The 27,812-nt window shown below is 38.2% G+C and overlaps 1 protein-coding gene across 9 annotated transcripts in view; it reads left to right on the top strand.

Moving 5' to 3' along the window:
• The window catches only part of TTLL5 (tubulin tyrosine ligase like 5), a 342,013-nt gene that overhangs the window by 160,883 nt on the left and 153,318 nt on the right, over nucleotides 1-27,812 (top strand). For 4 of the 9 annotated variants that reach the window (XM_043985336.1, XM_043985334.1, XM_043985331.1 and 1 more), the window contains 3 exons: nucleotides 814-897; nucleotides 4,050-4,445; nucleotides 6,494-6,678. In XM_043985336.1, the coding sequence (XP_043841271.1) occupies nucleotides 814-897; nucleotides 4,050-4,445; nucleotides 6,494-6,678 (665 nt within the window). Of the gene's footprint in view, nucleotides 1-813; nucleotides 898-4,049; nucleotides 4,446-6,490; nucleotides 6,679-27,812 lie in introns of all 9 variants that reach the window. The other 5 variants (XM_043985333.1, XM_043985332.1, XM_043985330.1 and 2 more) reach the window with 2 other exon arrangements.

The raw sequence follows: 27,812 nt of genomic DNA, 5'->3' as shown, positions 1-27,812 counted from the left end.
TTAAACTCAGGTACTCCTGAATCCAGGGCCGGTGCTTTATCCACTGCGCCACCTAGCCGCCCCTGTTGTTGTTTTTAAAAGGGGTTGTGGCAGTATTACCATTTAATTCAATCCAGTAAATGTTTATTAAGCATTCTTCTGTGTGCTAGGTACTAGAAATGTAAAGGTAAAAAAAAAGTCTCTGTTCTCAAGGAATTTACAATTTAATAAGGGAATGAGATGTATACATTTAAGCAAAAGTTTACCTTGCAAAGAAGAGATTTAAGCAAAATTCTGTAAGATACTTGAGTAGGAAAAGAGTACTTTTACTCCTGGGAGTCAGGAAGGACGTCATGGAAAAGGTAGTACTTGAACTGGGACTTAAAGAAATATGAAGGAAATGAATCCCTGGCATAGGTAATGATTTTCCTAAATTCTTAGAGGCAGGGGAAGGACAGGATAGGGTTGAGAAACAGCTAATAGTCTTATTTGGTCAATAAAGGTGACTTCATCTGTTGTATTTAAATGGCATTAGTCAGTTTGAAATAAGTATTTTTTGGTTCCTTTGTTAAAATATGAACTCAGCCCCTTGAGAACATGACATTGATTAAATGATTTCCTGTTATATTATTTTGGGCTATTCTGACACACTAAGGAGACACCACAATTCTGTGTTGGAGATGGGAATTCTTTTTGCAACTAATTTGTTTTTACTACTTTACAATTGATGCAATCTTGTTCTACTTCAGTTATTTCTTTATGCAAAATGGATATAGAGTTTGTTATTTCATAACTCAGAAGAATTGTGTAAATTCTCAAAATTTCATATATTAGACCATCCTGAGACAGTGGAAGAAGTGAGAATCAAGCAGCCCAAACATCAACAGGGAGCAGAACTTCATTCTGACAAATTATCACGTAAGTCTTTTTTTTAAAACAGGACAATTCAACAGTTATTGAACTTGTACTCTCCACAGGTCACTCTGATATGTCCTGGGGTATATGATAAACAACAATGCATTTCCTCAAAGAACTTACAGGCTGCTAGTTGAAATATGACAAATACAGAAACATTTGTGATACAAGACAGAATGCAATTGGGACAAAAGAGGGATCCAGGAAAGGCACTAGAAGAAATTTGAGAGGAGAAAAATAATTTTCACCCAGGAAGATCAGAATGAAGTCCTTCATGGAGGAGATTGCATCTGAAATGGACTTTGAAGAACGATAAGAATTTCATCAGGCTAGGAGAAAAAGAGAATATGTTCTGGGAAAAGGAGATAGTCTAAATATTGAGAAACCAGATTGTAGTATAGTTTTATGAAAAGGAATTATGAAATGAGGCGGCAAGAGATAGATTAGAACCAGATTCTCAATGGTATTAAATACTAGAACAATGACTTTTTCATTTTATCCTGATGACAAGGGAGCATTTGAGGGTATTTGAGCAGAAGAGTTACATAGTTACAACCTATGTATTTAGGAAGTTATTTTGGCAGCTTTGTGAGGTTTGAGTTGGAGAGTAGAGAGACTAGAGGCAGAAAGTCTTCCATTGGAACAGATGAGCTCGAACAAGTTCATTCAAGAGGGACTGACTTTGGGTAATGGAAGTGTATGTAGAGAGGAGGGGATGGATATAAATTATACTGTGGAGGCAGAATTGATTGGGATTTGGTGACTCATTGGATGTTACAGGTAAAGGAAAGATATGGCTTTAAGCCTACCTAAATATATGGACAATGGTTTTATCAACAGAAATCATAAAAGTGGAAGGAGGAAAGGTTTAGGGAGAAAGATTATGGTTTAAGTTTTGGACAACGCTGACTTTGAGGTATTAACAGAATATCTAGGTGAAAATGTTCACAAAATTGTTAGAAATTCTGGACAGGAAATCCAAGAGATTAGGGCCAACTACATAAATTAGGAAGTCATCTTCTGAGTACTGATCTTTGAAATTATGACAGCAGATATGATCTCCAAGATCGAAAGAAGGAAGAAGAGGGTCTAGTATGGAGCTTTGGGATATAGCCACATATAAAGGGCAGGGACATGGTGAGGAAAGAGGAGACAAAGAGGAATGTTGGGAAGGAGGGAATATAATCAGGAGAGAAAGCAGTGATGTGGAAGATAAAAGGCAAAAGCGGACTCAGAGATAATCATCAACCATTTCAGATGCTGCAGAAGGGTCAAAGTGGATGACAACTGAGAAAAAATTGTTGGTTTTGGCAATTTAGTAATCATGGGTGACCTTGAAGGGAGCAGTTTTTGTAGAATGGTAGGGAAAGAAGGACAATTTGCAGGGACTAGAGGATAGGTGCTGAGGTCGACTTAACAAATATAGATCACTCTTCCTAGACAGCCATGAAAGAAAAGATATTTAGGGCAGTAAATGGAGGATATAGAAGGATCAAGGGATAGTTTTTGAGGATAGGAGGAAACTGGGCAGATTTACAGGCAGAAGAGAAAGAGTCAATAGAGAGAGAGAGATGGAAGATGAGAGTGGGAATCATCAGTAGAGCCATATCTAGGAGGAAGCTTTCCTGGATCAATCAATCAATCAATAAGCATTTTTAAGTACCTACCATGTGCTAAGCACTATATTAGGCCCTGGATATAGAAAAAGAAAAACTAAATAGTGTCTGACCTCAACAAGTTCATATCTTAGTGGAGGATACCTAAGTATATACAAAACATGCAAAAATAGAAAATAATGTTAGGGATGGTGGAGGGAGTGATGTATGGGGGATCAAGAAAGACCTGATCCAAGAGGTGGCACTTGAGCTGTGTTTTGAAGGAAACTGGACAGGGGAGAGGAAGGAATGCAGTCCAGGGAAGTAGGACAACTTGTGAAGAGGCACCAAGGAGATGGATAACTCAGGAGAGAGGCTTGTTTGGCTGTGTGTATTGTAGTCAATGAAGGAATGGAGCGATGTGGAGTAAGTCTGAAAACATAGATTGGCTTTAGATTATGTCAAATGTTAAATGCCAATTAGACAAGATTGTAATTGATCACAGAGGTAACAAGAAACTGTTGGAGCTTCTAGAACACGGAGTGACATGGTCAGACCTGTGCTTTAGGAATATAACTTTGGCAGTTTTGTGGACTATGGATTGAAGAAGGTGAAAGACTGAAGGCAGGGAGCTTAGGAGACTACTTAGATCATTGCAGTAGTCTAGGCAATAGTCTAATAAATGATGACGGTCTCATTGGGTTGGTGGCTATGTAAGTAGAAAGAAGAAAACAGATATAAGAGATATTGTGGAAGTTGAGTTGATAAGACTTCTCACGAGATCAAGGACACAAATAATTTCCTCCATGGTAAGGAGGAAAGCCATTTCATCCTTAAAAATTAGTGCAAAGGAGGGGAAAATGGGTGACAAAATAGAGAAGTTTTGAGGGAAGTTAGATGCGGCATCATGATAGATAAAGTAGAAGCATGGCTATTTGCTGAGAGAGTGGGGTAGTAATGAAGTTTTAAGAGAGTAGATGTTTTGCACAGATTTAATATTATAAAAGAAATCCCTATAGCTTTGAGCCAGAAATAAATAAAAATCACAAGATTTTAAAGAGATGATATTACCCCCTGAAAAGTGCTCCTTTCTCTTCCAAATCCTCATTTTTCCATTAATAATTTTTTCTGGTTTTGTTAAAAATCCACTGGAACTCCAATCACTTTCTGCATTTTCCATGAGGATGAGGAGTGGAGAGGAAAGGGTGAATGAAGTGAAGCTAGACAGTAATAGTCTACTTCTCCTAGAAACTTTGCCCTAATTGTCAAACATTCCAAAAGTTTGCCTGGTCTACTTTTTGAAGGTAACCCAACTTTGACTCTTAGAGGGGATTAAAAACAAACTCCCATCTTTTGTTCCATTTGCCAAGTATAGTCATCAAGGTCATCTTTGATAGACAAAACTCCTTAAGTTCTTGAAGAATACAAATTGGAATCTACTTTTTTGAGCCCTACCTCAGGCAAACATGGCTTTGTTTTCAATTTTTCTCTGTCTATATAGTGTTGTTTTATTACCCATTCTCCTTGAAATAGTCTGATTCTTTTTAATTCTTTTAACAGGATTTACCACATCAACAGAAAAAGAGAGTAAATTCCCCTATAGCACTTCCCTTTGTCCATCCTCTGGTCCTAGTGCTATTCTTCAGAAAATTCCCAACTCCCATTTGACATCTCTGATTCCATCCTCTGACCTCACACCAGTACCTAGTCATCACTCTGCTTTTTCCCAAGTTCCTCCAGTTATCTCCAATGTGGCTCATCAACCAACTGCTTTACCGAATGCAACCCCCGATAACTGTTCTCCCTCCCCACATTCGGTGTCACATCGTGTACCTAGTCCAGCTGTACTGCCGCGTTGTCGGTCTGGCAGTTACACCATTGGCCCCTTCTCCTCATTTCAAAGTGCTGCGCAGATATATAACCAGAGACTATCCCGGCCCTCCTCAGCTAAAGCAGGTGAGTGGCAGTGTTTGGGCAATAAGCTTTTTGACTCTGGACTGTTTTGTTTTTTTTTTATACATACATAGAGTATGGGCTAATTTAATATTTTGGGTTATCTCTAAATTCATAACTTACTAATTTAGACATAAATAGCAAATTATTCCTAATACACTCATAGATATTACCCTTATTTTAAAAGAAGAATTATTCTTGAATTTAGCTAGTGTGATCTTATATTGGGGCTTGAATCTTTAAAAGACATACACCATGGGGGGCAGCTAGATGGCGCAGTGGTTAAAGCACTGGCCCTGGATTCAGGAGTATCTGAGTTCAAATCTGGCCTCAGACACTTGACACTTACTAGCTGTGTAACCGTGGGCAAGTCACTTAACCCCCATTGCCTAAAAAAAAAAGAAAAGAAAAGACATACACCATGGGGGCAGCTAGGTAGTGCAGTGGATAAAGCACTGGCTCTGGATTCAGCACTGGCCCTGGATTCAGGAGGACCTGAGTTCAAATCCAGCCTCATACACTTGGCACTTACTAGCTGTGTGATACTGTCACTGGGTAAGTCACTTAACTCCAATTGCCTCACCAAAAAAAAAAAAAAAAGAAAGAAAGAAAGACATACACCTACGAATTGAGAGATTCCCTGGATGACTGGGCAGATCAGTATTAAAACCCATAGGGAGGGGCAGCTAGGTGGCATAGTGGATAAAACATCAGCCCTGGATTCAGGAGGACCTGAGTTCAAATCCGGCCTCAGACACTTGACATTTACTAGCTGTGTGACCCTGGGCAAGTCACTTAACCCTCATTGCCCTGCCTAAAAAAAAAACCCATAGGGAGAGGAATGGGGGTTAATTTAGTATTCATCATTAGTTCCTTCAGCTTTCTGTTCTGCGAAGGTAATACTTTGGCATAATGCACCACTATTTATTTCAAAATTAATGTGAAAATAAAAACAGCACATTATTTTTTCTTGCTTCATTAAGATATGAAAGGATTGGAAAGTGAATGGAAAGCAGCTTCACAGTTCTGCAGTAGCTATAGACTGTCATAAGAACAAAAAAAATTGCCCAGGGGGATGAGACCTGTGAGCTGACCGGCTATTTATTCTATCTCTGACAGTAGCTTCAAGAAAAGGGAAGAAAGGGGGGGGGGGGAAGCCTTAATGTTAAAGTAGATGCCACTATAATAGGACCTTAATGGGTTAAATGGAATCTTTCTTAGGAAGAATTTCAAGTAGATTCTGAGTTTATCAAAATTTAGGAAAGTTACCCTTTCAAATCATTAACATTGTCATAGCACTTGTAAAAATAGCCTCTATTTTTTTATAACTGTACTTAAAAATTTATTCAGACCAAAATGCTCAATAAAGGCTCGGTTTGGTAGTGAAAATTTAGTCAAAGAAAGAAAATTAAAGCAGATCTAAAGGGAAAGGCCAATGTTCCAGAATATAAGATTATGAGTATGGTTCTGAGTGTACTCAACTATGTTTTTCTCCCTTTTCCCATTTGGAGCTCCTTAGGAAAACTATGGGATATCATGGTAGTGGGTACCTTAGAAATACCAGGCTAAACAAATACTGAAAAATAAAGTGGTTTGCTTCAGCTTTAAACAAACAAACAAGAAATGTAAGTAAAATTGCATGAACAAAGATCAAGGACATGATTTTTTATCATTGTTAGTAAATCACTACCTGACAAGCTACTGTTTTTCTTAGTCACGTAATGTTAGAGCTACAAATAATGCTCGAAATCATTTGCTAATCCAACCAACCCCTGAGCGTACATAGAAAGTAGTGATTGGTTAAACTTTCTAAGTGAAACTATGCCAAGAAATAGAGTTTAAGAACTTAACTTCTTTATGTAATAGAGCCTTTTGAGATATTTTATGTTTGCATGGAAAATGTTTTAACCTATTATTTAAATTGTAAACAAAGATCCAGAATTCAGAAAAAAAAATATGTTTGCTTCATAAGTTCTTGGCTACCGTTCTGATTGCTTGTAAGACTTCTCAGCCAAGTGGATGAAAATTCCTTGTCGTTCTTTCATTAGCAGGTACATACCATCCAAATAGACACCATGCGGGCTTAGCCAAAACAGCCAAGGATGGAGAGGAGGGTGCTACCTTTGGCAAACGATACAATCAAAGCATGGTCACAGCAGAGCTTCAGCGGCTAGCTGAGAAGCAAGCAGCACGGCAGTATTCCCCATCCAGTCACATCAGTCTTCTCACTCAGCAGGTAGATACAAGAGGGCTGCTGCCAAAGATTAATTCATATCTAAGGGAGAATTTGGTGATAGGATGTTCTGGAGAAGGTACAGAATGGGTTTTCTTTCTTTTCTTTATTGTTTCCCTAGTTTGCGGTGATGGGAGGTGAGGTGCTTATTGGTTACACGCATAATTTTTTAAATTATCTGATTAGCTTTCCTTTCAATTTCAGAGACTGACTTTCTATAATAGATGGTTTGAATTTAGGTATGCTGTTTGTTGAGATATACCTCTTTTGTAGTTTAATAAATTGATTGTCCAGCTGCAATTAAACTTTTGAAGGACTTCCAAAATTTTTCATAGCTGTTGAATTTTCTGGTCTGTGTGGGTAGATCACTAAAGATGACCACTTCCTCCCTTGAAAATCTTCATACATGGAATATCTATAACATATTCCTTTCATCCAGCAACTTTTTGGCTAAGCTGGAAATAGATACCTAAATTCTGACTTACATTTGGTTACATTAACCAGCAAATCAGCACTATGAAGTTAGATGAAACTTTAAAGAACTTTATGGATTCTCTTTGCCCTCAGTGCTGTTAATTCCCAAGATACTTAGTTGGAAGGAGAACTCATAATTCCTCTCTTCTTAATTCATTTAGGTCTTTTCATGAGCCAAAGTGAGTTCTTTTAGAATGAAGCACTCATTCCACCATGGGGAACATATGTTCATTGCTTTGTCGAGTACTTAACACATCAGAGACTCTCAATAAGTATTTTGTGTGTGTGTGTGTGTGTGTGTGTGTGTGTGTGTGTGTGTGTGTGTGTGTGTGTGTGAGAGAGAGAGAGAGAGAGAGAGAGAGAGAGAGAGAGAGAGAGAGAGAGAGAGAGAAAGAGAGGCAGTTGGGGTTGTGACTTGCCCAGGGTCACACAGCTAGTGTCAAGTGTCTGAGGCCAGATTTGAATTCAGGTCCTCCTGACTCCAGGGCTGGTGCTCTATCTACTGCGCCACCTAGCTGCCCCCATCTCTCAATAAGTATTAAATAAAATCAGTTTTAACCACATAAGACACAAATTAACTATCATTGCAACAAGATGCCATTTGAATAAAGGAGGCCTTTCTTAATGGTAAAGGACATCCTGGTCCTTTGGGAAGTGTTTCCATAATTCATAAGAATTCATAATTTATAGAAGTTGTCACCTCACACTTCTTTTTGTATTTTCTCATCAACCTTAATTGGTGGTATCACGGATTACATAACAATGTTCAAAGCTAGAAAAGAAGTGAAGCAGAAAATTATTTTAAGTGTGTTTAGGTGCCTCATTGTGCTATGAAAGTGCCCCTGAGTTCTTGAAAGCTCTGCCAGTAGAACATAAACTCTGACAGGTTCCACCCATGATGGGTTGAGTCAGTTGTTGAGTACCAACCTAGCTAAGCATAGAGGCTAGTTACTAGTAAATTGCCCACTATATGAATAATTCTTTGGCGATGGAAAACCCTGTTAAGAAAATGAGTCTTGGTGCTCCCTGGTAGTGTCCTGCTTCATTGTACTAAACTGTAGACTAAAAGCCAGAAGTGAACCTCTTTGGGACATGTCCAGTTGTTTTGAGTCATGGTTCAATTTTACTTCTTTGGACTAGAAACAATAAGCCTCCTACCAATTGGTTAGATGCTAGAATGAGTACTGAAAGATGGAGCTTTCCTTAACTTCCAGGCCTAGAGAACAGCTGCCTCTGGAACAGCTGTCTGGCAGAAGAGGAGGCCTAATTGAGATGAATCGTCAGAAGTCTATGATAGGAAGTACGAGTTATTGCAAATGTGGCAGTAGGATGTGAGGAGGTAATATGCAACAGGTAATAGTGGGAATTATTTTAAAATATGATGATAACAGAAAAAAGTTTAAACCACTGGGAAGGAAGGTCAGATGGTAAGATGGTCAAAAGGGCAATGAAAAGACAAGTGAAAAGTCTCTTTCTCTCCCCTTTCACATACACACAAATACACACACACACACATACAGCATGAAGCCACTGAGAATATTATAAATATGAGTAGCTCCCTTTTGCAAATGAGCATATTAGAGTTCCAGAAAAATTACATTATTTGTCTGATATCCTATCACTATTCAATGATACAATATTTATTAGGGCTATACATTTTTACTCATGTGGTGAGCTTATGAAGTCTTAACATTGAATAAGCCACCAAACCTGGAGAGAAACAGCTTGATCCTATATAATCCAAGGTGAGTGAAATAGGATGTCTTTTAATTATGAAATTTGAGTTATTCTATTACCCTTCTTCCTCACATACCTAGTGCTGAGTGAGAGTCAAGTGTAGTTTCAGTATCAGTGAATTAATTGCATATTAGGCTTCTGTTCTTACAGATTTTACTGAACCATTAGGTATCACCTAGATTTTACCCATCATTGCTTTGCAGAGTACTTAACACATCAAAACTCTCAATAAGTATTAAACAAAATCAAATTATATTTTAAAAGAAGTCTAGAGATAATCTAGTATTCCCAGCAATGGAATCTTCTTAGTTTCCTAATCCTGCTTTCATTTAGAAATGTTTGCCTACCATCATTCAGTTGTGTCTGGTATGTGTTAATACTACTATAACATCTTTTTAATTAATTTTATTTTTTGGTGAGGCAATTGGCATTAAGTGACTTGCCCAGGGTCACACAGCTAGTAAGTGACAAGTGTCTGAGGCTGGATTTGAACTCAGCTCCTCCTGAATCCAGGGCCAGTGCTCTATCCACTGCGTCATCTAGCTGCCCCCTACTATAACATCTTAATATAGAAGTTGACTTAGTAGCCAGTTTCCTTTCATATTATTGTATTTGTAAGAGATTTGTCTTAGTTTCTGATTGAATAGGAAAATGGCATTGTGGTGTAAAGGGGGAGAGTGAGGAGCAAGTAGTAGAAGCATTGGTCTTCTCTACTATGTGTGGGATTTTTAGGACCTTGGCCATTTTTAGGCAAAGTTTTAACTATTCTAGCCAAGTTTTATAATTAAAGCAATAACTAAACCTTTTAGCTAAGTAATTGTAGCCAATTCTTTATGTTAATTAAAAGGAATATCATGGATATAGTAACTGAATAGCTATTTTTAAAAAAAATATATTTTAGGTAAATAATTTCAAAATCTTGTCCAATTTAAACTTTTATCAAAGCTGCTTAAAGGCAGCAGATGGGTTTGTTTGTTGTGTTTGTTGTTTTTAAAGGTCTTTATCTCACTCTTTTCCTTGTTCAACCCCTGGTAAAAATGGTAGGTAATACCTACACAAGTTGGGCAAAGTAGACCTTGGAATATTCAAAGTTGACCATTTACTTCACAGAATACTTATTAAATGCCTATTGTGTTCATAACATTGTGTTTGGTGCTGCCTGGGATACAGAATTTAAATAACACATGGTCCCTGGTCTCATGGAGTAAGTGGAAATCATTCATACAAAAATAACTATAATACAAAAGTTTGTGCTAAAGAGATGTGGAAGCAAAATACTATGAAGAAAGAAAACTGTGACAGCGTAGGGTGAAGAGAGGTAGCTAAGAAGTTCTCATAGAGGATATGGTATTTGATTTAACCTTTATAGAATGTATTCAACAAGGATAGAATGAGTATAATGGGGAAAAGAGGAGGGTATTTTAGGTACAAGGAACAGTGTGGTCAAAGGCAGGAAAGGTGAAAAATGTAAGGGATAGAGGGAGGCTAGGGAATCCCTAAATCCAGCTGAAGCGTTAATTATATGGAAGAGGATTCTTTTTCCTGTACATAACAGAGTGTGAGTATGGGATGAACCCGGTCAAGTGAGATGGTGACATATTATAAAGGGCCTTTAATGATAAGCTAAAGCATTTGAATTTTACTTTATAAGCAGTCAGGAACAATACACAGACATTGAACAGAAAAAACGTATGATGTATTTGGATGCGTGTAAGGAAGATGATTCTGGCATTGTGTTTGTACAAAGAAGAGAAGAAAGTAAAGGCAAGAAGACCTGCTGGGAAAAATGATGACCTGTTCTGTGGCCATAGTATAGTGGGAATAAGGAAGAGGTGACAGTTTCAAGAATTACTATGGTAGAGTCAATAGGATTTGGGGAACTGACTAGATGAAAAGTGATAGAGAGAAAAAAAGTCAAAAATAGCAACCAGTGTTTTGAATGTGGAGGAATGCTGGTGCTAATAATAACAATAACAACAACCACTTACTAGCTGTGTGACCCTGGGCAAGTCACTTAACTCCAATTGCCTCACCAAAAATAAAAAAAAAACAAAGGACAAACAACAACATAGATTATAGCTTTGTGTGCCCTGTCCCCCTACTAGATCATGAGCAGCCCAAAGGCTTAGATGGTGTCATATTTAAAGTAACATCTCTCCTCTCTTTCTCAACCAAACATTTTTTAAAAGTTGTCCACTCTTGCCTCCTTTACTTTTGTTCCTCTCCTCAACTCCTTTTAATATGACTTCCTACTTCACTACTTAATTGAAACTTCTCTCTCCAAAGTTACCATTGACCTCTCAATTGCCAGATAGGTTGGCCTTTTTTTTCAGTCCTCGTCCTTCTTGACCTCTTTGCAGCTTTTGAAACCGTAGACCATTCTTCCTCCCAGATCCCCTTTCTCTGCCCTGGGTTTTCATTGAACCGCTCTCTCCTGTTTTTCCTTCTACCTGTCTGACTGCACCTCACTATCCTTTAGCTGGTTCATTATTCCTGTTAGGTCTCCTAATTATGGGTGTTCCTATGAATCCTGCCCCAGGCCCTCTTCTGTTCTCTCCTGATATTCTCTTGAAAACCTCATCAGCCCCCATGATCTATAGGCATATGACGCCCAGTCACTTAAACCCCTCAGTACCCTAGGCAACTAACTCTCTAAGACTCATAAGCCATCAGGCTTGATATTCACACCTCAACAGTACTCTCAGTACCCTCTTCACCTCATATTGAAGGGGGAGAGCAAAGAACCCACATCCCAAAGCCTCCATTAAAGGAGGGCTTCCAGTCCAGCCATGTCTTCATTTCTCCTCCGATTACATTCCTTCGAGATTCTCCATCATGCCTCTGTACCATTTCATTAAGTTCTATAAAGCATCCCATTGGCAATTTGATATAACATTAAAAGCAAAAATTAATTTTGAAAGTATTCATATTTCTAGGCATGAGCCCTGAATATTCCTCCAGTTTTTTTGTTTTTGTTTTTGTTTTTGTTTTTGGTGAGGCAATTGGGGTTAAGTGACTTGCCCAGGGTCACACAGCTAGTAAGTATTAAGTGTCTGAAGCCGGATTTGAACTCAGGTACTCCCGACTCCAGAGCCATTGCTCTATCCACTGCGCCACCTAGCTGCCCCTAAATTTTTTGTTGTTGTTGTTGTTGTTGGGTTTTTTTGGTGAGGAAATTGTTCTTTAAAAGTTTGATAGAATTCTCCTATGAGTCCTGGATTAGGAGCTTTTCCTATGGTAGTTCTATTTACAGCTAGATTCAATTTCTTTTTCTGAGGTTGGATCCTTATCTGGTCTTCTGATACTTTAGGTATTTTATATTTTTAAAGATTATTGCTCTATTTCTTTTGTTCTCTCAATTTTGTTAACATATAATTGTGTATAATATGCTCTGCTTATTCTTTTTTATTTCTTTTGCTTTTGCTATGATTTCACTTGACTAATTCACTATTTTATCAAATTGATTTTTCTCCTCTCTTCTTTTTAATCAGAGTATTCAATTTTATTAGTCTTTTCTCTGGCGAGGCCTTCCTGGGACTGGATCTGTGTCAGGGTGACTGTGAGGTTGGGCTCCACTCCTGTCTCAGCACAGCAGCTCCCTCTTTCCAACCTTCCAAGCTGTCCTTGGTTGGAAGATGATTTCAGCACATTCTTCTGTGGGTTTTGCTGCTCCAGGAATTGTCCTGTGGCATTATTTGGATGTTTTTTGGAGCGATCGTGTCATGAGTTCAAGAGCTCACTGCTTTTTTCTTATTAGTCTTTCAAAGAACAAGTTATTAGTTTTGTCATTCATCAAAAAAAGTTCCAATTTCTCTTATTTCCCCTCTAATTTTTAACTATCTCTTCTTTTGTGTTTATCTTAGGTTTGACTGGAATTTTTAAAAATGCACTTTCAGTTCATTAGGATTTAAAATAGCTCAGCTGGGATTCTGTGATCTCTACTAATGTTATTAGCAATAGCAATGCTTCCTAAGGTTCACCTGATTTAAATCTCCAGGATGTCTGGTTCTAGATCAGTAACCACATCAAAGGGATTATCAGTGATGTTAAGATCATTCTTGTATACTTCTTTTGTATTTGCTTACCACATCTTCTTTATCCCATCTGCTTCTTTTCAGTCCCTGCCATTTTTGTCTTTTATCATGCTCATTTTTGCATGAAACTTTTCCTTGATATCTCTAATTTTCTTGAAGAGATCGTTTGTCTGTCCTATTCTATTGTCTCTTCTATTTCTTTGCATTGCTCATTTAAGAAAACCTTACCTCTCATTATTCTCTGGAATTCTGCATCCAGTTGGGTATATCTTTCCCTTTCTCCTTTATCTTTTGCTTTCCTTCTTTCCTCAGCTATTTGTAAAGCCTCATCAGACATGTTTTGCTTTCTTGCTTTTCTTTTTCTTTGAAATATTTTTTTGTTACTGCCTCTTGTACAGTATTGCAGGCCTCTTTCCATAGTTCTTCAGGTACTCATTCTACCAGATTTAGTCCTTTAAATCCATTCATGACTTCCATTTCATATTCATAAGGGATGTTATTTAGTTCATATCTACAGTTTATGGTTTACCCACTTTTCTTCAATTTAAGTCTGAATTTTGCAATAAGAAGCTCATGATCTTTGTCATAGTCAGCTCTAGCTCTTGTTGTAACTGACTAGAGCTTCCCTACCTTTGACTCCAAAGTATATAATCAATTTGATTTCTGTATTAACCGTCTGGTGCTATCCATGTAGAGTTGCCTTTTGGGTTGTTGAAAAAGAGTGTTTGCTATCACCAGCGAGTTGTCTTGACAAAACTCTGATCTGCTTCATCTTGCACTCCAGTGCCAAACTTGCCTGTTACTTCAGTTATCTTTTGATTTCCTATTTTGGCATTCCGATCCTCTATGATGGATGTGCCGTCTTTTGTTGGTGTTATTTTTAGAAGAGGTTGTAGGTCTTCATAAAACTGATCAACTTTGACCTCTTTGGCATCACTGGTTGGAACATGAAATTCTGTTACTATATTGGTGCAATGTTGATTGAGTTGCCTTGTTTTGAAAAGGTTATATTCCAATAATGCTTTTTTTTCACCCTTGTATTGACTATGAGGGCTATTCAATTTCTTCTAAGGGATTATTGAGCACAGTATTATATGTAGTGATCACCTGAATTAAATTCACCCATTCCCTTCCATTTAATTTCACTGACACCCAAAATGTCAACATTTAATCTTTCTATCTATTTGAGCACATCCAGCTTACCTGGGTTCACAGATCTTACACTCCAGGTTTCTGTGGAATATTGATCTTTACAGCATTAGACTTTCCTTTTGTCACCAGACACATCTGCAATTGAGCTTCCTTTCAGCTTTGGCCCAAACACCTCATTAGTACTGGAGTTAGTTGTAGTTGTCCTCTGCTCTTCCCCAGTAGCATGTTGAACACTTTCTAACCTGAGGGGTTCATCTTCTAGTATCATATCTTTTATCATTACAATACTGTTCATAGAGTTTTCTTGGCAAATGTACTAAAGTGGTTTGCCACTTCCTTCTCCTTTTATCAGAATTCTCTACTATGACCTGTCTGTCTTGGGTAACTTTGCATGGCTTAACTCATAGTTTCATCAATCTATGCAAGCCCCTTCTCCATGACAAGGCAGTGATCCAGAAGGATTTGTACTACCTGTTCCAAATATATTTATAATACACTGACTCAGTGAACTGAGCATCCAACTGCATGTCATAAACTGAACAAAAGACATGTTTTTCTTCTTTTAAGTTTTCTGATGTGGGTTGTTGAACCAATAATCCCTTTTTTTAAAAAAAACATTTTATTTTTATACCACATTTTTCTGGTGACAAGTGGTCAAAAGATATGAATGAACGTTCTCAAATAATTGTAAATGTTAAATAACCATATAAAATTGGTTCTACTCATTAGTAAAATAAGAAAAATACAAACTAATACAAAATAACTATGGAGTTTCACTTCATACTCAACAAATTGACAAAGATGACAGAAGCTAAGAATAGTTCATTTGAGTGGAAAGATAGGAACACTAATATATTATTGGTGGAGTTTTGAGTTAGTCTTAACTATTCTGGAAAGCAGTTCCTAATTATACTTTTAAAATGTATCTAAGGGGCAGCTAGGTGGCGCAGTGGATAGAGTACTGGCCCTGGATTCAGGAGGACCTGAGTTCAAATCCAGCCTCAGACACTTAAAACACTTACTAGCTGTGTGACCCTGGGCAAGTCACTTAACCCCAATTGCCCTGCCAAAAAAAAAAGTATCTAAAATGTCTATAACCTTTCACCCAGAGTTTCTACTGGCAGACATATCCAAAGGAGGTCAAAGGTAGAAAGGAAAGTCCTGTACACATCACTATATTTGTGGCGGCACTTTTATGTGATAGCAAAGAACTGGGCACAAAGTAAATGGCCATTAATTGGGGAATGACTGAACAAAATGTGGTACATCGACATAATAGAATATTACTGAGCCATAAGAAATTATTGAACATGAAGAATTCAGAGAAACATGGGAAGACATATGGATTGAACTGATGCAGAGTAAAGTAAGTAGAACCAACAAAACAGAATGATTAAAACCATGTAATTGGAAAGAACTGTCACCACCTTCACAACAATAAAAGCTAAATGCTGTGTAGTTTGGTTTTGTTTTGTTTTTTTCATTTTGGGGGGAGGGTTTTGGTGGGGCAATGAGGGTTAAGTGACTTGCCCAGGGTCACACAGCTAGTAATTGTCAAGTGTCTGAGGCCAGATTTGAACTCAGGTTCTCCTGAATCCAGGGTGGGTGCTTTATCCACTGCGCCACCTAGCTGTCCCTCCTTATTTTATTCTATATTACAAAGGATGCTCTCTGGGGAGAGGAGGGAGGGAGGGAGAGATTTAGAAATGATAATAATGTAAAAACCAAAGACATAAATAAAAGTTAAAAGAAACGAAAAAAGAAAATATGAAGTCCTTGAATAAAGAAAGGACTACATGTGACTGCATTTATCTTCCACTCATATAAAACATCTCTCAATGTTTTTAAGGATATGTCGCCTCTAGAATGAATTTCCTCAGTATATACTTTGTATGATCCAATGGTACTTCCCACCTTTATCTCCTTATATGCCATTTAGAATCATAGGATCATAGATTAAAAGGTAGGAAGGTGCTCAGACACCATCTAGAACAACCTCCTCATTTATATGGGTGGAGACCAAGGCACAGAGAGCCTAAGGGTCTTGCCCAAAGTGATGCATGATTTGAACCCACTTCCTCTGACTAAAGGATCCATGTTCTTTCCACTATACCACACTGCAGATTGAAGACTGAGGTGTTAAAGTACAATTGTGGCAGTTTCTCAGGAAAGATAAAACTATTACATAACATTATTTGCCAAATATTTATAATAATTCCCATTGAATGTGTAAAGGGAAGATAAACAGATTAGACATTCATTTCCTTTAAACTGCATGCAAAAGAATGCCCACCTTTCAAAGACAGGATTGTCTGGATATTATTATGTATCCACATGGCTGAAATCGGGGTGATAGCCAATCTGTTGGGTACAAATCGATTACATGTATATTTCTTTGTATTTTGGGGTATGTGTGTATGTTTGTATATACATATATCCATGTGGATGTATATACATAGACACACAAAGACTTTTTTCTGGAGGCTGCTGGAGTGAATGAGAAGGTGCCAAAACAGAGGGTCTGTGTGAGGTCTCATTATCACTACCCCTACTGCTGCAGCACTCTCCCCAGGCTGTGCATGCACTTTGTGGTTATTGATGTTAGTGGGCAGAAGAATGTGGTGAGGAGGAGGACGACTAAGGAAAGCCGAGGAGCCCTAAGCTGAACCTCTGTAAGGGAGTGCGAGCTTTCAGATCCCAGATATCATTAGGAGCAGCTCCAAGTCTTCTAGCAAGGAAGTTTAATCAAAGGGATAATGTCAGACCACCCAGGCTGGGGCCAGAACAAGCCGTCTCCATCTCTTTTTCCTGGCCAGCCAATGCCCGTGATGTAGCCAGGCCTCTTGGAAATTTGCTGACAGATCCATAGAAGATAAGACAGTTTTTACTTCGCACATTTTTTTTTTTCATCTAGGCAGAGAGTAGAGACTAAAACCAAAAAGTTCTTTCTTTTTCCCTTCCTTACTCCTATGACTTCCTACCTGGTATCAAGAAAATACTGCAAAACTGTAGTATGACTTCATCACAAATGTGTGCCCTGAGAATCTCAAAAGGAGACTTAAAACACCTCATAATATGCCTATTATGGAGGGAGGTTGGGTGGAGTCAGAGAAATTCTGGATTAGTAATTTCCCTGGGATCAAGAAGAGAGGAAACTTCCTCCACCAATGCAAAAATGTTCTTCAGTTTGTAGTCTCTGAGAACTGTCCCAGACATGGACACAGAGCCAGCATGTGACTGAGGTAGGACTTAAACCTAGATCTTTCTGACCCCTGGCTACTATGCAGGGCTATCTCCCTCATTTATCCACTCAGTAAATATTTATTGAGCCTCTCAGTTTAGGGAAACACTCCCATTTTCATTTAATTCTACTATTTCTCTCAACTGTGAGAAATATAGTCATGTTAATTTGTGCAAGGACCATAAATCTGTGGTTTTCTCCTTATTGATTATTAGCCTATCTCTTGAGGGGGAATTGGAAAACAAGGGCTTAATGGAACCTTCCCGACTCCCCACCCCCACCATGTTTACAACTATCACCTTTGAATCAGGAAGAGAAGTTACTATCAGATGTTGTTGTCCTGATCTATATCTTGCCACAGACCCTGATGGTTTCTGAAGAGAGAGGGAGGGCTGTTACTTTGCACAGCCCTCCCTCACTTAAATCCAATTCACTGCAAGTTATAACATCACCTTCCTGATGTCATGGTCCTCTTCACAAACAAAGGAAAAGCAACGAAGGAATGAGATGTCCCAAAAATACTAAAAGGTTTTTAGATTTACCAATAAGGATTTCATTAATGACCTTAAAGAGAACTGTTTCAGTAAAGTAGTGAGGACAAAGGACTTGTTGCCAGGAGTGGAATAGTGAGTGGGTAGAAAGGAAGTGGATAAAGACATTGCAGATTTTTTTTTAGAAGTTTTGCAGTGAAAAGAGAGAGAAAACAACAGTTTGAGGAAGTAACAGGATCAAAGGAATAGATGAAATGAGCATATTTTAGAATTAAATAAGATGATGGATGGTAGTCAAACAGGAAATGCAAGATGATAGAATTGAGAATTTCCACCTCCAGCTTCCCTTCAAGTTCCAGTCAAATATTTTATAATGCCTGCTGGACATTTTGAAGTCTCATTGGTATGTTAAAAACCAACAGATCAAAATTGAACTCATCTTTCCCCATCACCCCCCACTGCAGACCCCCCGAAAAAAAAACCTCCCCCAAATTTTCCTATTTCTATTGATAGTGCCATTATCCTTTGTCCATGTTTAATAACCTCAATCATTTTTTATTCTTCCCTTTCAAAATCCCACATCTGTGAGTTGAAAGGAACTTCAGGAGCTATCTGGTCCAACTCTCACCTGACTGTTAAAACATTCCCAACAAGTGCCTATTCAGCTCTTCCTGAAGACTTCTACTGAACTTCTTGAGAGGGTTCTTTCTCAGTTCCCACATCCATTTATCATGTGAATTTTGACTCCACAGTATTTCTCAAATAGATCTTCTCCTTTTCATGCCCTACCTCAGTTCAGGCCCTTATTCCTTTGCACTTTTTCTATTTTAATGCCCTCCTAATTTTTTCCCCCATATCTCTAGCCTCTCCCTGCTCAAATTAGTTATTCATACTATTTTACAAGTAATCTTATCTCAGGATTCTGATCATTTAAGGCTGCTCTTCTACTCAGCCTTCCAGACTTCCAGTCCATACTTAGTAAAATGAGTATAAATGCCTGACTGTAGTATTCAAGACCCTTAACACTTAGATTCCAAACTTCCATTCCAATTTCATACTGTTCCCCTCCATGTACTCAGCATTTCAGCTAGACTGATCCACCCTGTCCCCCATTCTCTCTAGTCTTAGTTGATACCATTTCGTTGCCTAAAACATATTTGTGCTTATATACCTCTGTTGAAGGGTCTTTCTTTAAGGTTCACCTTCATATTCTCAATATATTGCTTGTATCTCTTTTTTTATTTTTTCAAATTACATGTAAAAACAAATGTTAACTTTCTTTTTAAAAAACTTTGAGTTCCCAATTCTCTCCTTCCTTTCTCCCTGAGATGAGTTAGATCTAGATAATACATGTGCAGTCATGTAAAACATTTCCCTGTTAGTCATGTTGTTAAAGAAAACACAGATCCAACCCCCCAACTCCCCCCCCCCCAAGAAAATAAAGTTTAAAAGGATGCTTTGCTCTGCATTCAGTCTCCATCAGTTCTCACTCTGGAGGTAGATAGCATTTTTCATTATAAGTCCTTCAAAATTGTTTTGGGTCATTGTATTGCTGAGGATTGCTAAGTCATTTACAGCTGATCATCATATAATATTGTTGTTACTGTATACAATGTTCTTCTGGTTCTTCTTGCTTCCCTTTGTATCAGTTCATGTGAGTCTTTTCAGGTTTTTCTGAAATCTGCCTGTTCATCATTCTTATAGCACAATATTATTCCATTGCATTCATACACTACAACTTGTTTAGCCATTTCCCAGTTGAGGAACACTCCCTCAGTTTCCATTTCTTTGCCACCACAAAAAGAGCTGTTAAATGTATTTTTGTATATGTAGGTCCTTTCCCCTTTTTTATGATGTCTTTGAGATACAGGCGTAGTAATGTTATTGCTGGATCAAAGTATGTCCAGTTTGATTACCCTTTGGGCTGAGTTCCAAATTGCTCTCCAGAATGGTTGGATCTGTTCACAACTCCCAATTTTCCCACATCTTCTCCAACATTTATCATTTTCTTTTTCTGTCATATTAGCCAATCTGATAGGTATGAGGTGGTACCTGAGAGTTGTTTTAATTTGCATTTGTCTAACCACTAGTGATTTAGAGCATTTTTAATATAACTATAGATAACTTTAATTTCTTCATCTGAAAACTGCATGTTCATATCTTTTGACCATTTATCAATTGGGGAATAACTTTTATAGTCTTATAAACTTGGCTCTTTTCTCTATATATTTGAGAAATTAGACCGTTATCAGAGACATTTGATGTAAAAATTGTTTCCAGTCTTTCTGCTTTCCTTCCTTCTAATCTTAGTTGCATTGATTTTGTTTGTGCAAAACCCTTTTTTATTTTAATGTAATCAAAATGATCCATTCTTCATTTTATAATGCTCTCTATTTCTTGTTTGGCCATAAATTCTTCCCTTCTCCATAGATCTGATAGATAAACTATTACTTGCACTCCTAATTTGCTTATGGTATCACCCTTTATGTCTAAATCATGTGCCCATTTTGACCTTATCTTGGTATATGGTGTGAGATATTGGTCCTACCCTCCATTTTGACAAAGATTAAAGAAGAAAGAGGAAAAACAATCAGTTCTTAAAGCAACGAACACATTAATCATATCTGATGGTATAAGAAACATCCATAGCAGCTCATCACTGCAGTGAATTATAAGAAGGGGCATTTTCTCTCTCTCTCTTTTCTAAATCTACTATTGGTCAGTATAATTAAAGAGCATTCAGTTTTATCTTTTACCTTCAATTCATATTCTCATTGTGTCTATTATTTTCCTGGTTCTGCTTACTTCACACTGCTTCAGTTCATAGAACATGTGTTTCTAAATTTTTCATATTCATTTTTACCATTACCTTAATGAACTATATATTGGTTAGCCATTCTCCAATATATGGCTACCTACTTCCAGTTCTTTCCTACAAGAAAAAGAACTATGAATATTTTGCCAACCCCTCATTTTACAACAGAGAAAACTGAGTTCCAGGAGAAATGGATTTAGATAGATATGATTTATCATCCTAAGGAAAGGTCCACTTTCCCTATGTTTTGTAATGTTTTAAAATGAATGGATACTGCATTTTGTTTGAAAAAATTTCTGTATTTTAATATAAAATCATCTAGTGATGATTTTGTTGGTTTTATTATCACTATAATCCATTATATTTATATTTTTCCTAACAGTTAACCAACTCTATATCTGGTATAAATCCAATCTGGTCAAAGGACCATATAGGAGGTCAGGTGTTGTGTGTGTATACATTAGCAAGCCAGCCAGTATGGCTTGACTGTAGAGTATGTAGAAGGGAGTAAATATGTCAATTAAACTAGTATTTATTAAGTACCTGCTGTGTACCAGGCACTGTGCTTAGTCCTGGGGAATTCAGACAAACAGTCCCTCCTCCCAAGGAGTTAATTGTCTAATGGAAGAGACAACATGCAAACAATGATGTACAAGACAAATAAATGAAATAAATTGGAGATCCCCTCAGAAGTAAGGCACTTACGTTAAGGAGGATCATGGGAAGCTTCTTGCAGAAAGTGTGATTTTTGCTGAGTCTTGAAGGAAGCCTGCAAAGTCAGGGTGCAGAAATGAAGAGCGAGAGACATGGCATGTTTTGTTTGTGGAACAGCAAGAAGGCTGGTATCAATTATAGAGTACATAGAGGGAAGCTGGGTTTAAGAAGACTAGAAAGATAGGAATGGGCCAGGTTATATAAAGGGCTTTAAATGCCAAACAGAGTTTATATTTGATCCCAGGAGAGAAAAGCTAATGGAGTTTATTGAGTGGGGACGGGAGGTGACATGGTCATATCTTTACTTTAAGAAAATCACTTTGGTGGCTGTAGAGGATGAGGAAGTTGACAGGTTTGAAGTAAGAACAAATAGCCTATTGCCATAGTCTCTCCAAAAGGTGTTCTGGAAATGAACTGGGATAGTATAGCTGTGAGTGGAGAAGTGATTGAGTAATGATAAAATTTTGCAACTGGGTAAATATATGGCATGAGTTAATATGAAGAGCTGACTATGACATGTAAACCTGAGTGATTGGGAGGATGGTGATATACTTAACAGTAGTAAGGAAGTTTGGGAGAAGTGTAGGTTTGAGTTGTTAAAATTCCTGTGGGATAGCTGGTTGGAATTGTTCAATATTCAGTTTATGGTACAGGACAGGAAATCAGGAGAGAGTCTATGGCAAGTTATATAAATTTGGAAGTCATTAGCACAGAGATTGTCATTGACCTCATGAGAGTATTAAGGGTGAGAAGAAAGAGAGAAGTAAAGGGAGAGGGAGAGAGGGAAGGAGACATAAGAAAAAGAAAGGGAGAATAGAAAGAGATCGTATGGAGAGAAGAAAAGAAAAGAAGAGGGCCCAGGGAAAGACCTTGGGGTATACCCAAGGTGCTAGGTGTAACATGGACAATGAATGAGCATAGGAGACTGAAAAGAAATGGGGCTCCAGATAGGCAGAAGAGAGTGATGTCACATACACACACACACCAGAAAAGAGAATATACAGAAGAAAAGGTGATCAACAATGTTAAATATGTTCAATTCTGTATAGATGGCTTGATATCTCCACCTAGCTGTCAATATCTCAAGCTCAACATGTTTAAAATATAACTTATCTTTATTTCTAATTTGTCCCCTTCCAAACTTTCCTATATCTATTATTATTGTTATTATTTTTGTGGGGCAGTGAGGGTTAAGTGACTTGCCCAGGGTCACACAGCTAGTAAGTGTCAAGTATCTAAGGTCAGATTTGAACTCAGGTCCTCCTGAATCCAGGGCAAGTGCTTTATCCACTGCACCACCTAGCTGCCCCCTAAACTTTCCTATATTTCTTGAGAGTATCACACAATTCTTTACTGGTAATTGGCACTCAGTAAATGTGTTGAATCAAATCCGTAAAGTGGAATATCAGTATTTGTATCTCTTTTTTTACAGGGTCATTACAAGGAAAAGTTGGTGTTTTCCTCGCCTAAATTGTAAAGTGCTAGTTTAATTCAAATATTGAATATGTGTGTATTAATGTGTATTAATTATGTGTGTATTAATGTGTATTAATTAATCTGTTTATTTATTTATTCCTAACATGAGATTTCCTAGAAAGGAAAAAAAATACAGGCCTGTATCATTACCACTATTTCATTTTAGAAACAGAATATACTTGGATTACAGTATTTCAGCAAGGTTTTTGTGTCTAAGGATAATATTAACCCAGATCGGTCACTTAAAATTCCTTCTGTGTTTACTCTTCTCTCACTCCACTCCTTGGGCAACCCTTTGTTCTTTAAAAAGTTTAGAAATCTCACTACTCCTTGGGACCCATGAGCCTGGCTTCCCTCCCAGGTTTTTCTGCCCTGTGACATTAAGTTTCATAGAACTGTTTCTTAAGCTCAAGCAGCACTCCTAGGGTTGTCTCTCAACAAACTGGAAGTAGAGCCCAATCCTTAGGATAAAATCTTCAGGGATAGAGATTCCAGGAAATCCCTTTTCATTACTCACAGCTAGTTGTCCTCTCCCATTTCACTCTTAACACTGGAGTAAAGAAAAATTAATGGGCTTTTAGTGAGTGCCCTCTCTGTAAGACATCGAGGTATTGATGTAATGTGGAAACACAAAAGTGAGAGGACCTTGCCACTGGCAGCAAAGAACATCCAGCATGGGGTCCCCTGACAAATATCTTAGGTGAGCCAATATAGGAACTGTTGCTATGACTTCTGTTGCTGCTTGAGAGACTGTTGAAGGGAATAAGCATTTATTAAGTGCCTACTATGGGCCAGGCAGACACTGTGCTAAGTGCTTTATAAATATTATTTCATTTAATCCTCACAACAACCCTGGGAGATGGGTGCTGTTATTATTCCCATTTTATAGATGAGGAAACTGATCGGGCTGAGGTTGAGTCTTACCAAGGCGGGCAGCTAGGTGGCGCAGTGGATAAAGCACCGGCCCTGGATTCAGCAGGACCTGAGTTCAAATCCAGCCTCAGACACTTGACACTTACTAACTGTATGACCCTGGGCAAGTCATTCAACCCTTATTGCCCCACAAAAAAATAAAAAATAAGAGTCTTACCAAGGCTCACACAGCTAGTTAGTGTCTGAGGAAGGATTTGAACTCTCATCTTCCTGACCCCAGGCCCATTGTTCTTTCTACTGCACCACCGATTGTCATTGAGGCTGAATCTGTGCTTCATGCTTACTAGCTGTGAAATTGTGGACAAGTTATTTAACTTCTTTGGGCCTTAATTTCCACATATTTAAAATGGGGATAATGATACTTATTCTGCCTGCCTTTAGGATTGTTGTGGGAAGTTCTTTTGTAAACCTTAAAGTGTTCCATGATAATCAAAATGGTGGCTCAGTCCAACCTATGTGGTGCTTTTAAGGTTTGTATAAGTAAGTGTGATAATTTTAGGTGTAATCACAACTTTTATGCAAGTCAGATTTAGGAGGTGAACATAGGTCAAATGCAGCCTACATACCAACCAGTATAGTAGGTGTGAGCTGTTATGATGGATGTTGAAATGTGGATATAGCAGAGAACATACCCATCTTGAGCTGACTCAGATATAGACTGATTAGGGTATTTCTAGGAGACAGATATATGTTGGTGTTCAACTAAACTCTTCAAATAGCATTCCATCAGTCATCTTTCTCAAAAATGGCACAGGACTTCCAGGGGTGGAGCCAAGATGGCGGAGGAAAAACATTAACTGTACAGAGTTCCTGACACAATTACCCCCAAAATAGCAATAAAACAATCCCTGGAGCAGCAAAATCCACAAAAAGATGAGCTTGGATTATTTTCCAGCCAAAGATAGATTAGAGGGGGCCGTGCTGGGTTGCAAGAAGAGTCCAACCCCACAATCACTCCGACACAGACCCCAGGCAGGCTATGCCAGAGGAACTTATCCCCAAGCCTCTGAATCAGCTGCAGCACCAGCATCTTCTGGAATTAATCTTATGGTCAGGTGAGAAGGCAGAATAGCTGGCCAGGGGCGTGGGGGTGAATACAGGGGTGTTTGTTGGACCTCAGGAGAAATTCGGCTATCCCACCCCAGTGGGAAACCAAGAAGAAATCTTGAGTGTGGGAGGCCCAGGTGTGGTAGGGGCACAGGCTCATCAGAGCTAAGAACCACAACACATAAAGTTCTGCTGGCTGGTTAATTAGCAGGTTGGCTTGAGGTTATCTTCAGACCAGAGAACAGGCCAGGCAAGAGAAAAACCTGGCCTCCCTCATGCCAAAACACCTGGGACCCTCTGAAGCTTAAGACAGTATAGCTTGGAAGTAGGGCCTCACTGTAAGAGGGAGTTAAAAGTCAAGTAAAAGACAGCAAGATGAGCAAGCAAAGAAAGTTGAGAACTATAGAAAGTTTTCTTTAGCAACAAGGAAGATTGAGGTGCACCCTCAGAAGAGGATAACAACCTTAGGACCCCTACATCCAAAGCTTCCAAAAAAAATAAGAATTTGTCTCAGGCCATGGAAATGCTCAAAAGGGACTTTGAAGAGAAAGTAGGAGAGATTGAAGGAAAGAATAGAAAGAGAATGAGCAATGCAGGAGAGTCATGAGAAAAAAGTGAATAGCTTGAAAAGCCAAATGGAAAAGGAGATACAAAAGCTCTTAGAAGAAAATAATTGCCTAAGAATTAGGATTGAACAAATGGAAGCTAGTGACTTTATGAGAAACCAAGACACAGTAAAGAAAATCCAAATGAATAAAAAAAATAGGACAATATGAAATATCTCCTTGGAAAAACCGCTGACCTGGAAAATAGATCCAGGAGAGAGAATTCGAAAATCCTTGGACTACCTGAAAACCATGACCAAAATAAGAGTTTAGACAGCATCTTCCAAGAAATTGTCAGGGAAAATTACCTTGATATTCTAGAAGCAGAAGGTAAAATAGAAATTGAAAGAATCCACCAATTACCTCCTGAAAGAGATCCCAAAAGGAAAACCTCTAGGAATATTATAGACAAATTCCAGACCTCCCAGGTCAAGGAGAAAATATTGCAAGCAGCTAGAAAAATAGAATTCAAATAATGTGGAGCTACAATAAGGTTAAAACAAGATCTAGCCGCATCTACATTAAAGGAATGGAAGGCATGGAATATGATATTCCAGAGGGCAAAGGAACTGGGACTACAGCCAAGAATCACTCACCCATCAATCTTTCAGAGGAAAAAATGGGACTTCAATGAAAAAGAGGACTTTCAGGCATTTGTGATGAAAAGACCTGAACTGAATAGAAAATTTGACTTTCAAATACAAGACCCTAAAGAAGCATAAAAAGGTAAACAGGAAAAAAGAAATTATGAGGGATATTAAAAGATTAAACTGTTCACATTCCCACATGGGAAGATAATACTTCTAACTCATAAGAACTTTCTCAATATATTAAGGTAGCTGAAAGGAATACACTTAGAGGACACAGGTCTGAACTGAATATGAAGGGATAATATCTATAAAGCATTTATTTTTTGTTTATCCTTGTTTTTTGTGGGGCAGGCAGGGTGAGGTGTCTCATGTTTGGGGCTGGACTTTAGTTCAGGGCCCCCTGGGTCCAGGGCTGGTGCTTTGTCCACTGTGCCACCTACCTAGCCCATGATGACATCTTTAAAATAGGGTTGAGGGGTAGGAGGAATGGACTGGGGGAGGGGGAAAGGAAAAGGTGGACTGGGGAAAGGTAGCTCACATGAAGGAAAAAAGAAAAACTTTATGGAGGGGAGGGGAAGAGGGGGAAGGAGTGGAGGAATGAGTGAACCTTACTATCATCAGAACTGGCTCAAAGAGGGAATAACATACATACTCAAGTGGGTATAGTAATATATTTTGCCCAGAGGGAAAGTGGGAGGGGAAGGAAGGGAGGGCAGATTGGGGGAGGAAGCAGTAAAAAAGCAAAACACTTTTGAGGAAGGTAAAGATGTTCTGCATAACTGTACATGTATAACTTATACTGAATTGCTTGATTTCATAGGAAGGGTTGAGGAGGGAGGGAGGAAGAAAATTTAGAACACAGAATTAGCTCAAAGACCTTAATCTCATCAAAGTGGGCTCAAGGAGGGAATAATATATATACCCAATAAGGAAGAGTAATCTATCTAACCCTACAGGAAAGTAGAAGGGGAAGAGCATAAGGAGGGAAGGGTGAAAGAAGGGAGGGCAGAGCGGGGGAGGAAGCAATCAGAATCAAAACACTTTTGAGGAGGACTAGGGTAAAAGAAGATAGAAAATAGAGTAAATATCATGGGAAGGGAATAGGATGGAGGTAAATAGTTATGATGATTGACTATAATGGCAAAATGTATGGTACCTGCTTTGCTGGGCTATTGTGAAGAAAATTCTATCAAGTTTAAGGTACTATATAAAAGTTACAATGAATAGGATGCTATGAGAAAAACCTGGAAAGACCTACATGAACTGAAGCAAAGTGAAATGTACTATATACAAAATAACAGCAATAGTGTAAGATGATATGCTGGGAAGCACATGGTTATTTTCAATAATGCAATGATCCAATATAACTCTGAAGGACTCATGAAAATTGCAATCCATCTACAGAGAAAGAACTGATGGTATCTGAAAACAGATTGAAGCACATTTTTTTTAGACAGTTCCTTAATCTGAAGTTTTGTTTTTATCCTCACAACCTAGCTAATGTAGAGTAGTTTTCCATGACTACACATGTATAACTTTTATTGAATTGCTTGAGTTCTTGGGGGTGGGGCTTGGGAAGGGAGAGAGGAAGTGAAGTTGGAACACAAAGTTTTAAAAAATTGATGTCAAAATTTGTTTTTACATGTAATTTGGAAAATAAAATTCTAAACAGAGAAAAAAATGGCACAGAAAAATGTCTCAATCCTGATATATCATACATCATATTGGTCATAACACTTCATAATAGCTCCCAAAGCTTCTTGGGCTTCTGCTGTGCAGACACTCTAGGCTTACCTGGAGCATGTTTTACTATGGAAGTAGGACCAAG

Source organism: Dromiciops gliroides, chromosome 2, assembly GCF_019393635.1.
Source record: "Dromiciops gliroides isolate mDroGli1 chromosome 2, mDroGli1.pri, whole genome shotgun sequence".
In the NCBI taxonomy this organism is placed as follows: Eukaryota; Metazoa; Chordata; class Mammalia; order Microbiotheria; family Microbiotheriidae; genus Dromiciops; species Dromiciops gliroides.
Note: the sequence above shows the minus strand (reverse complement) of the source record. Positions and strands in the feature narration are given on the sequence as shown.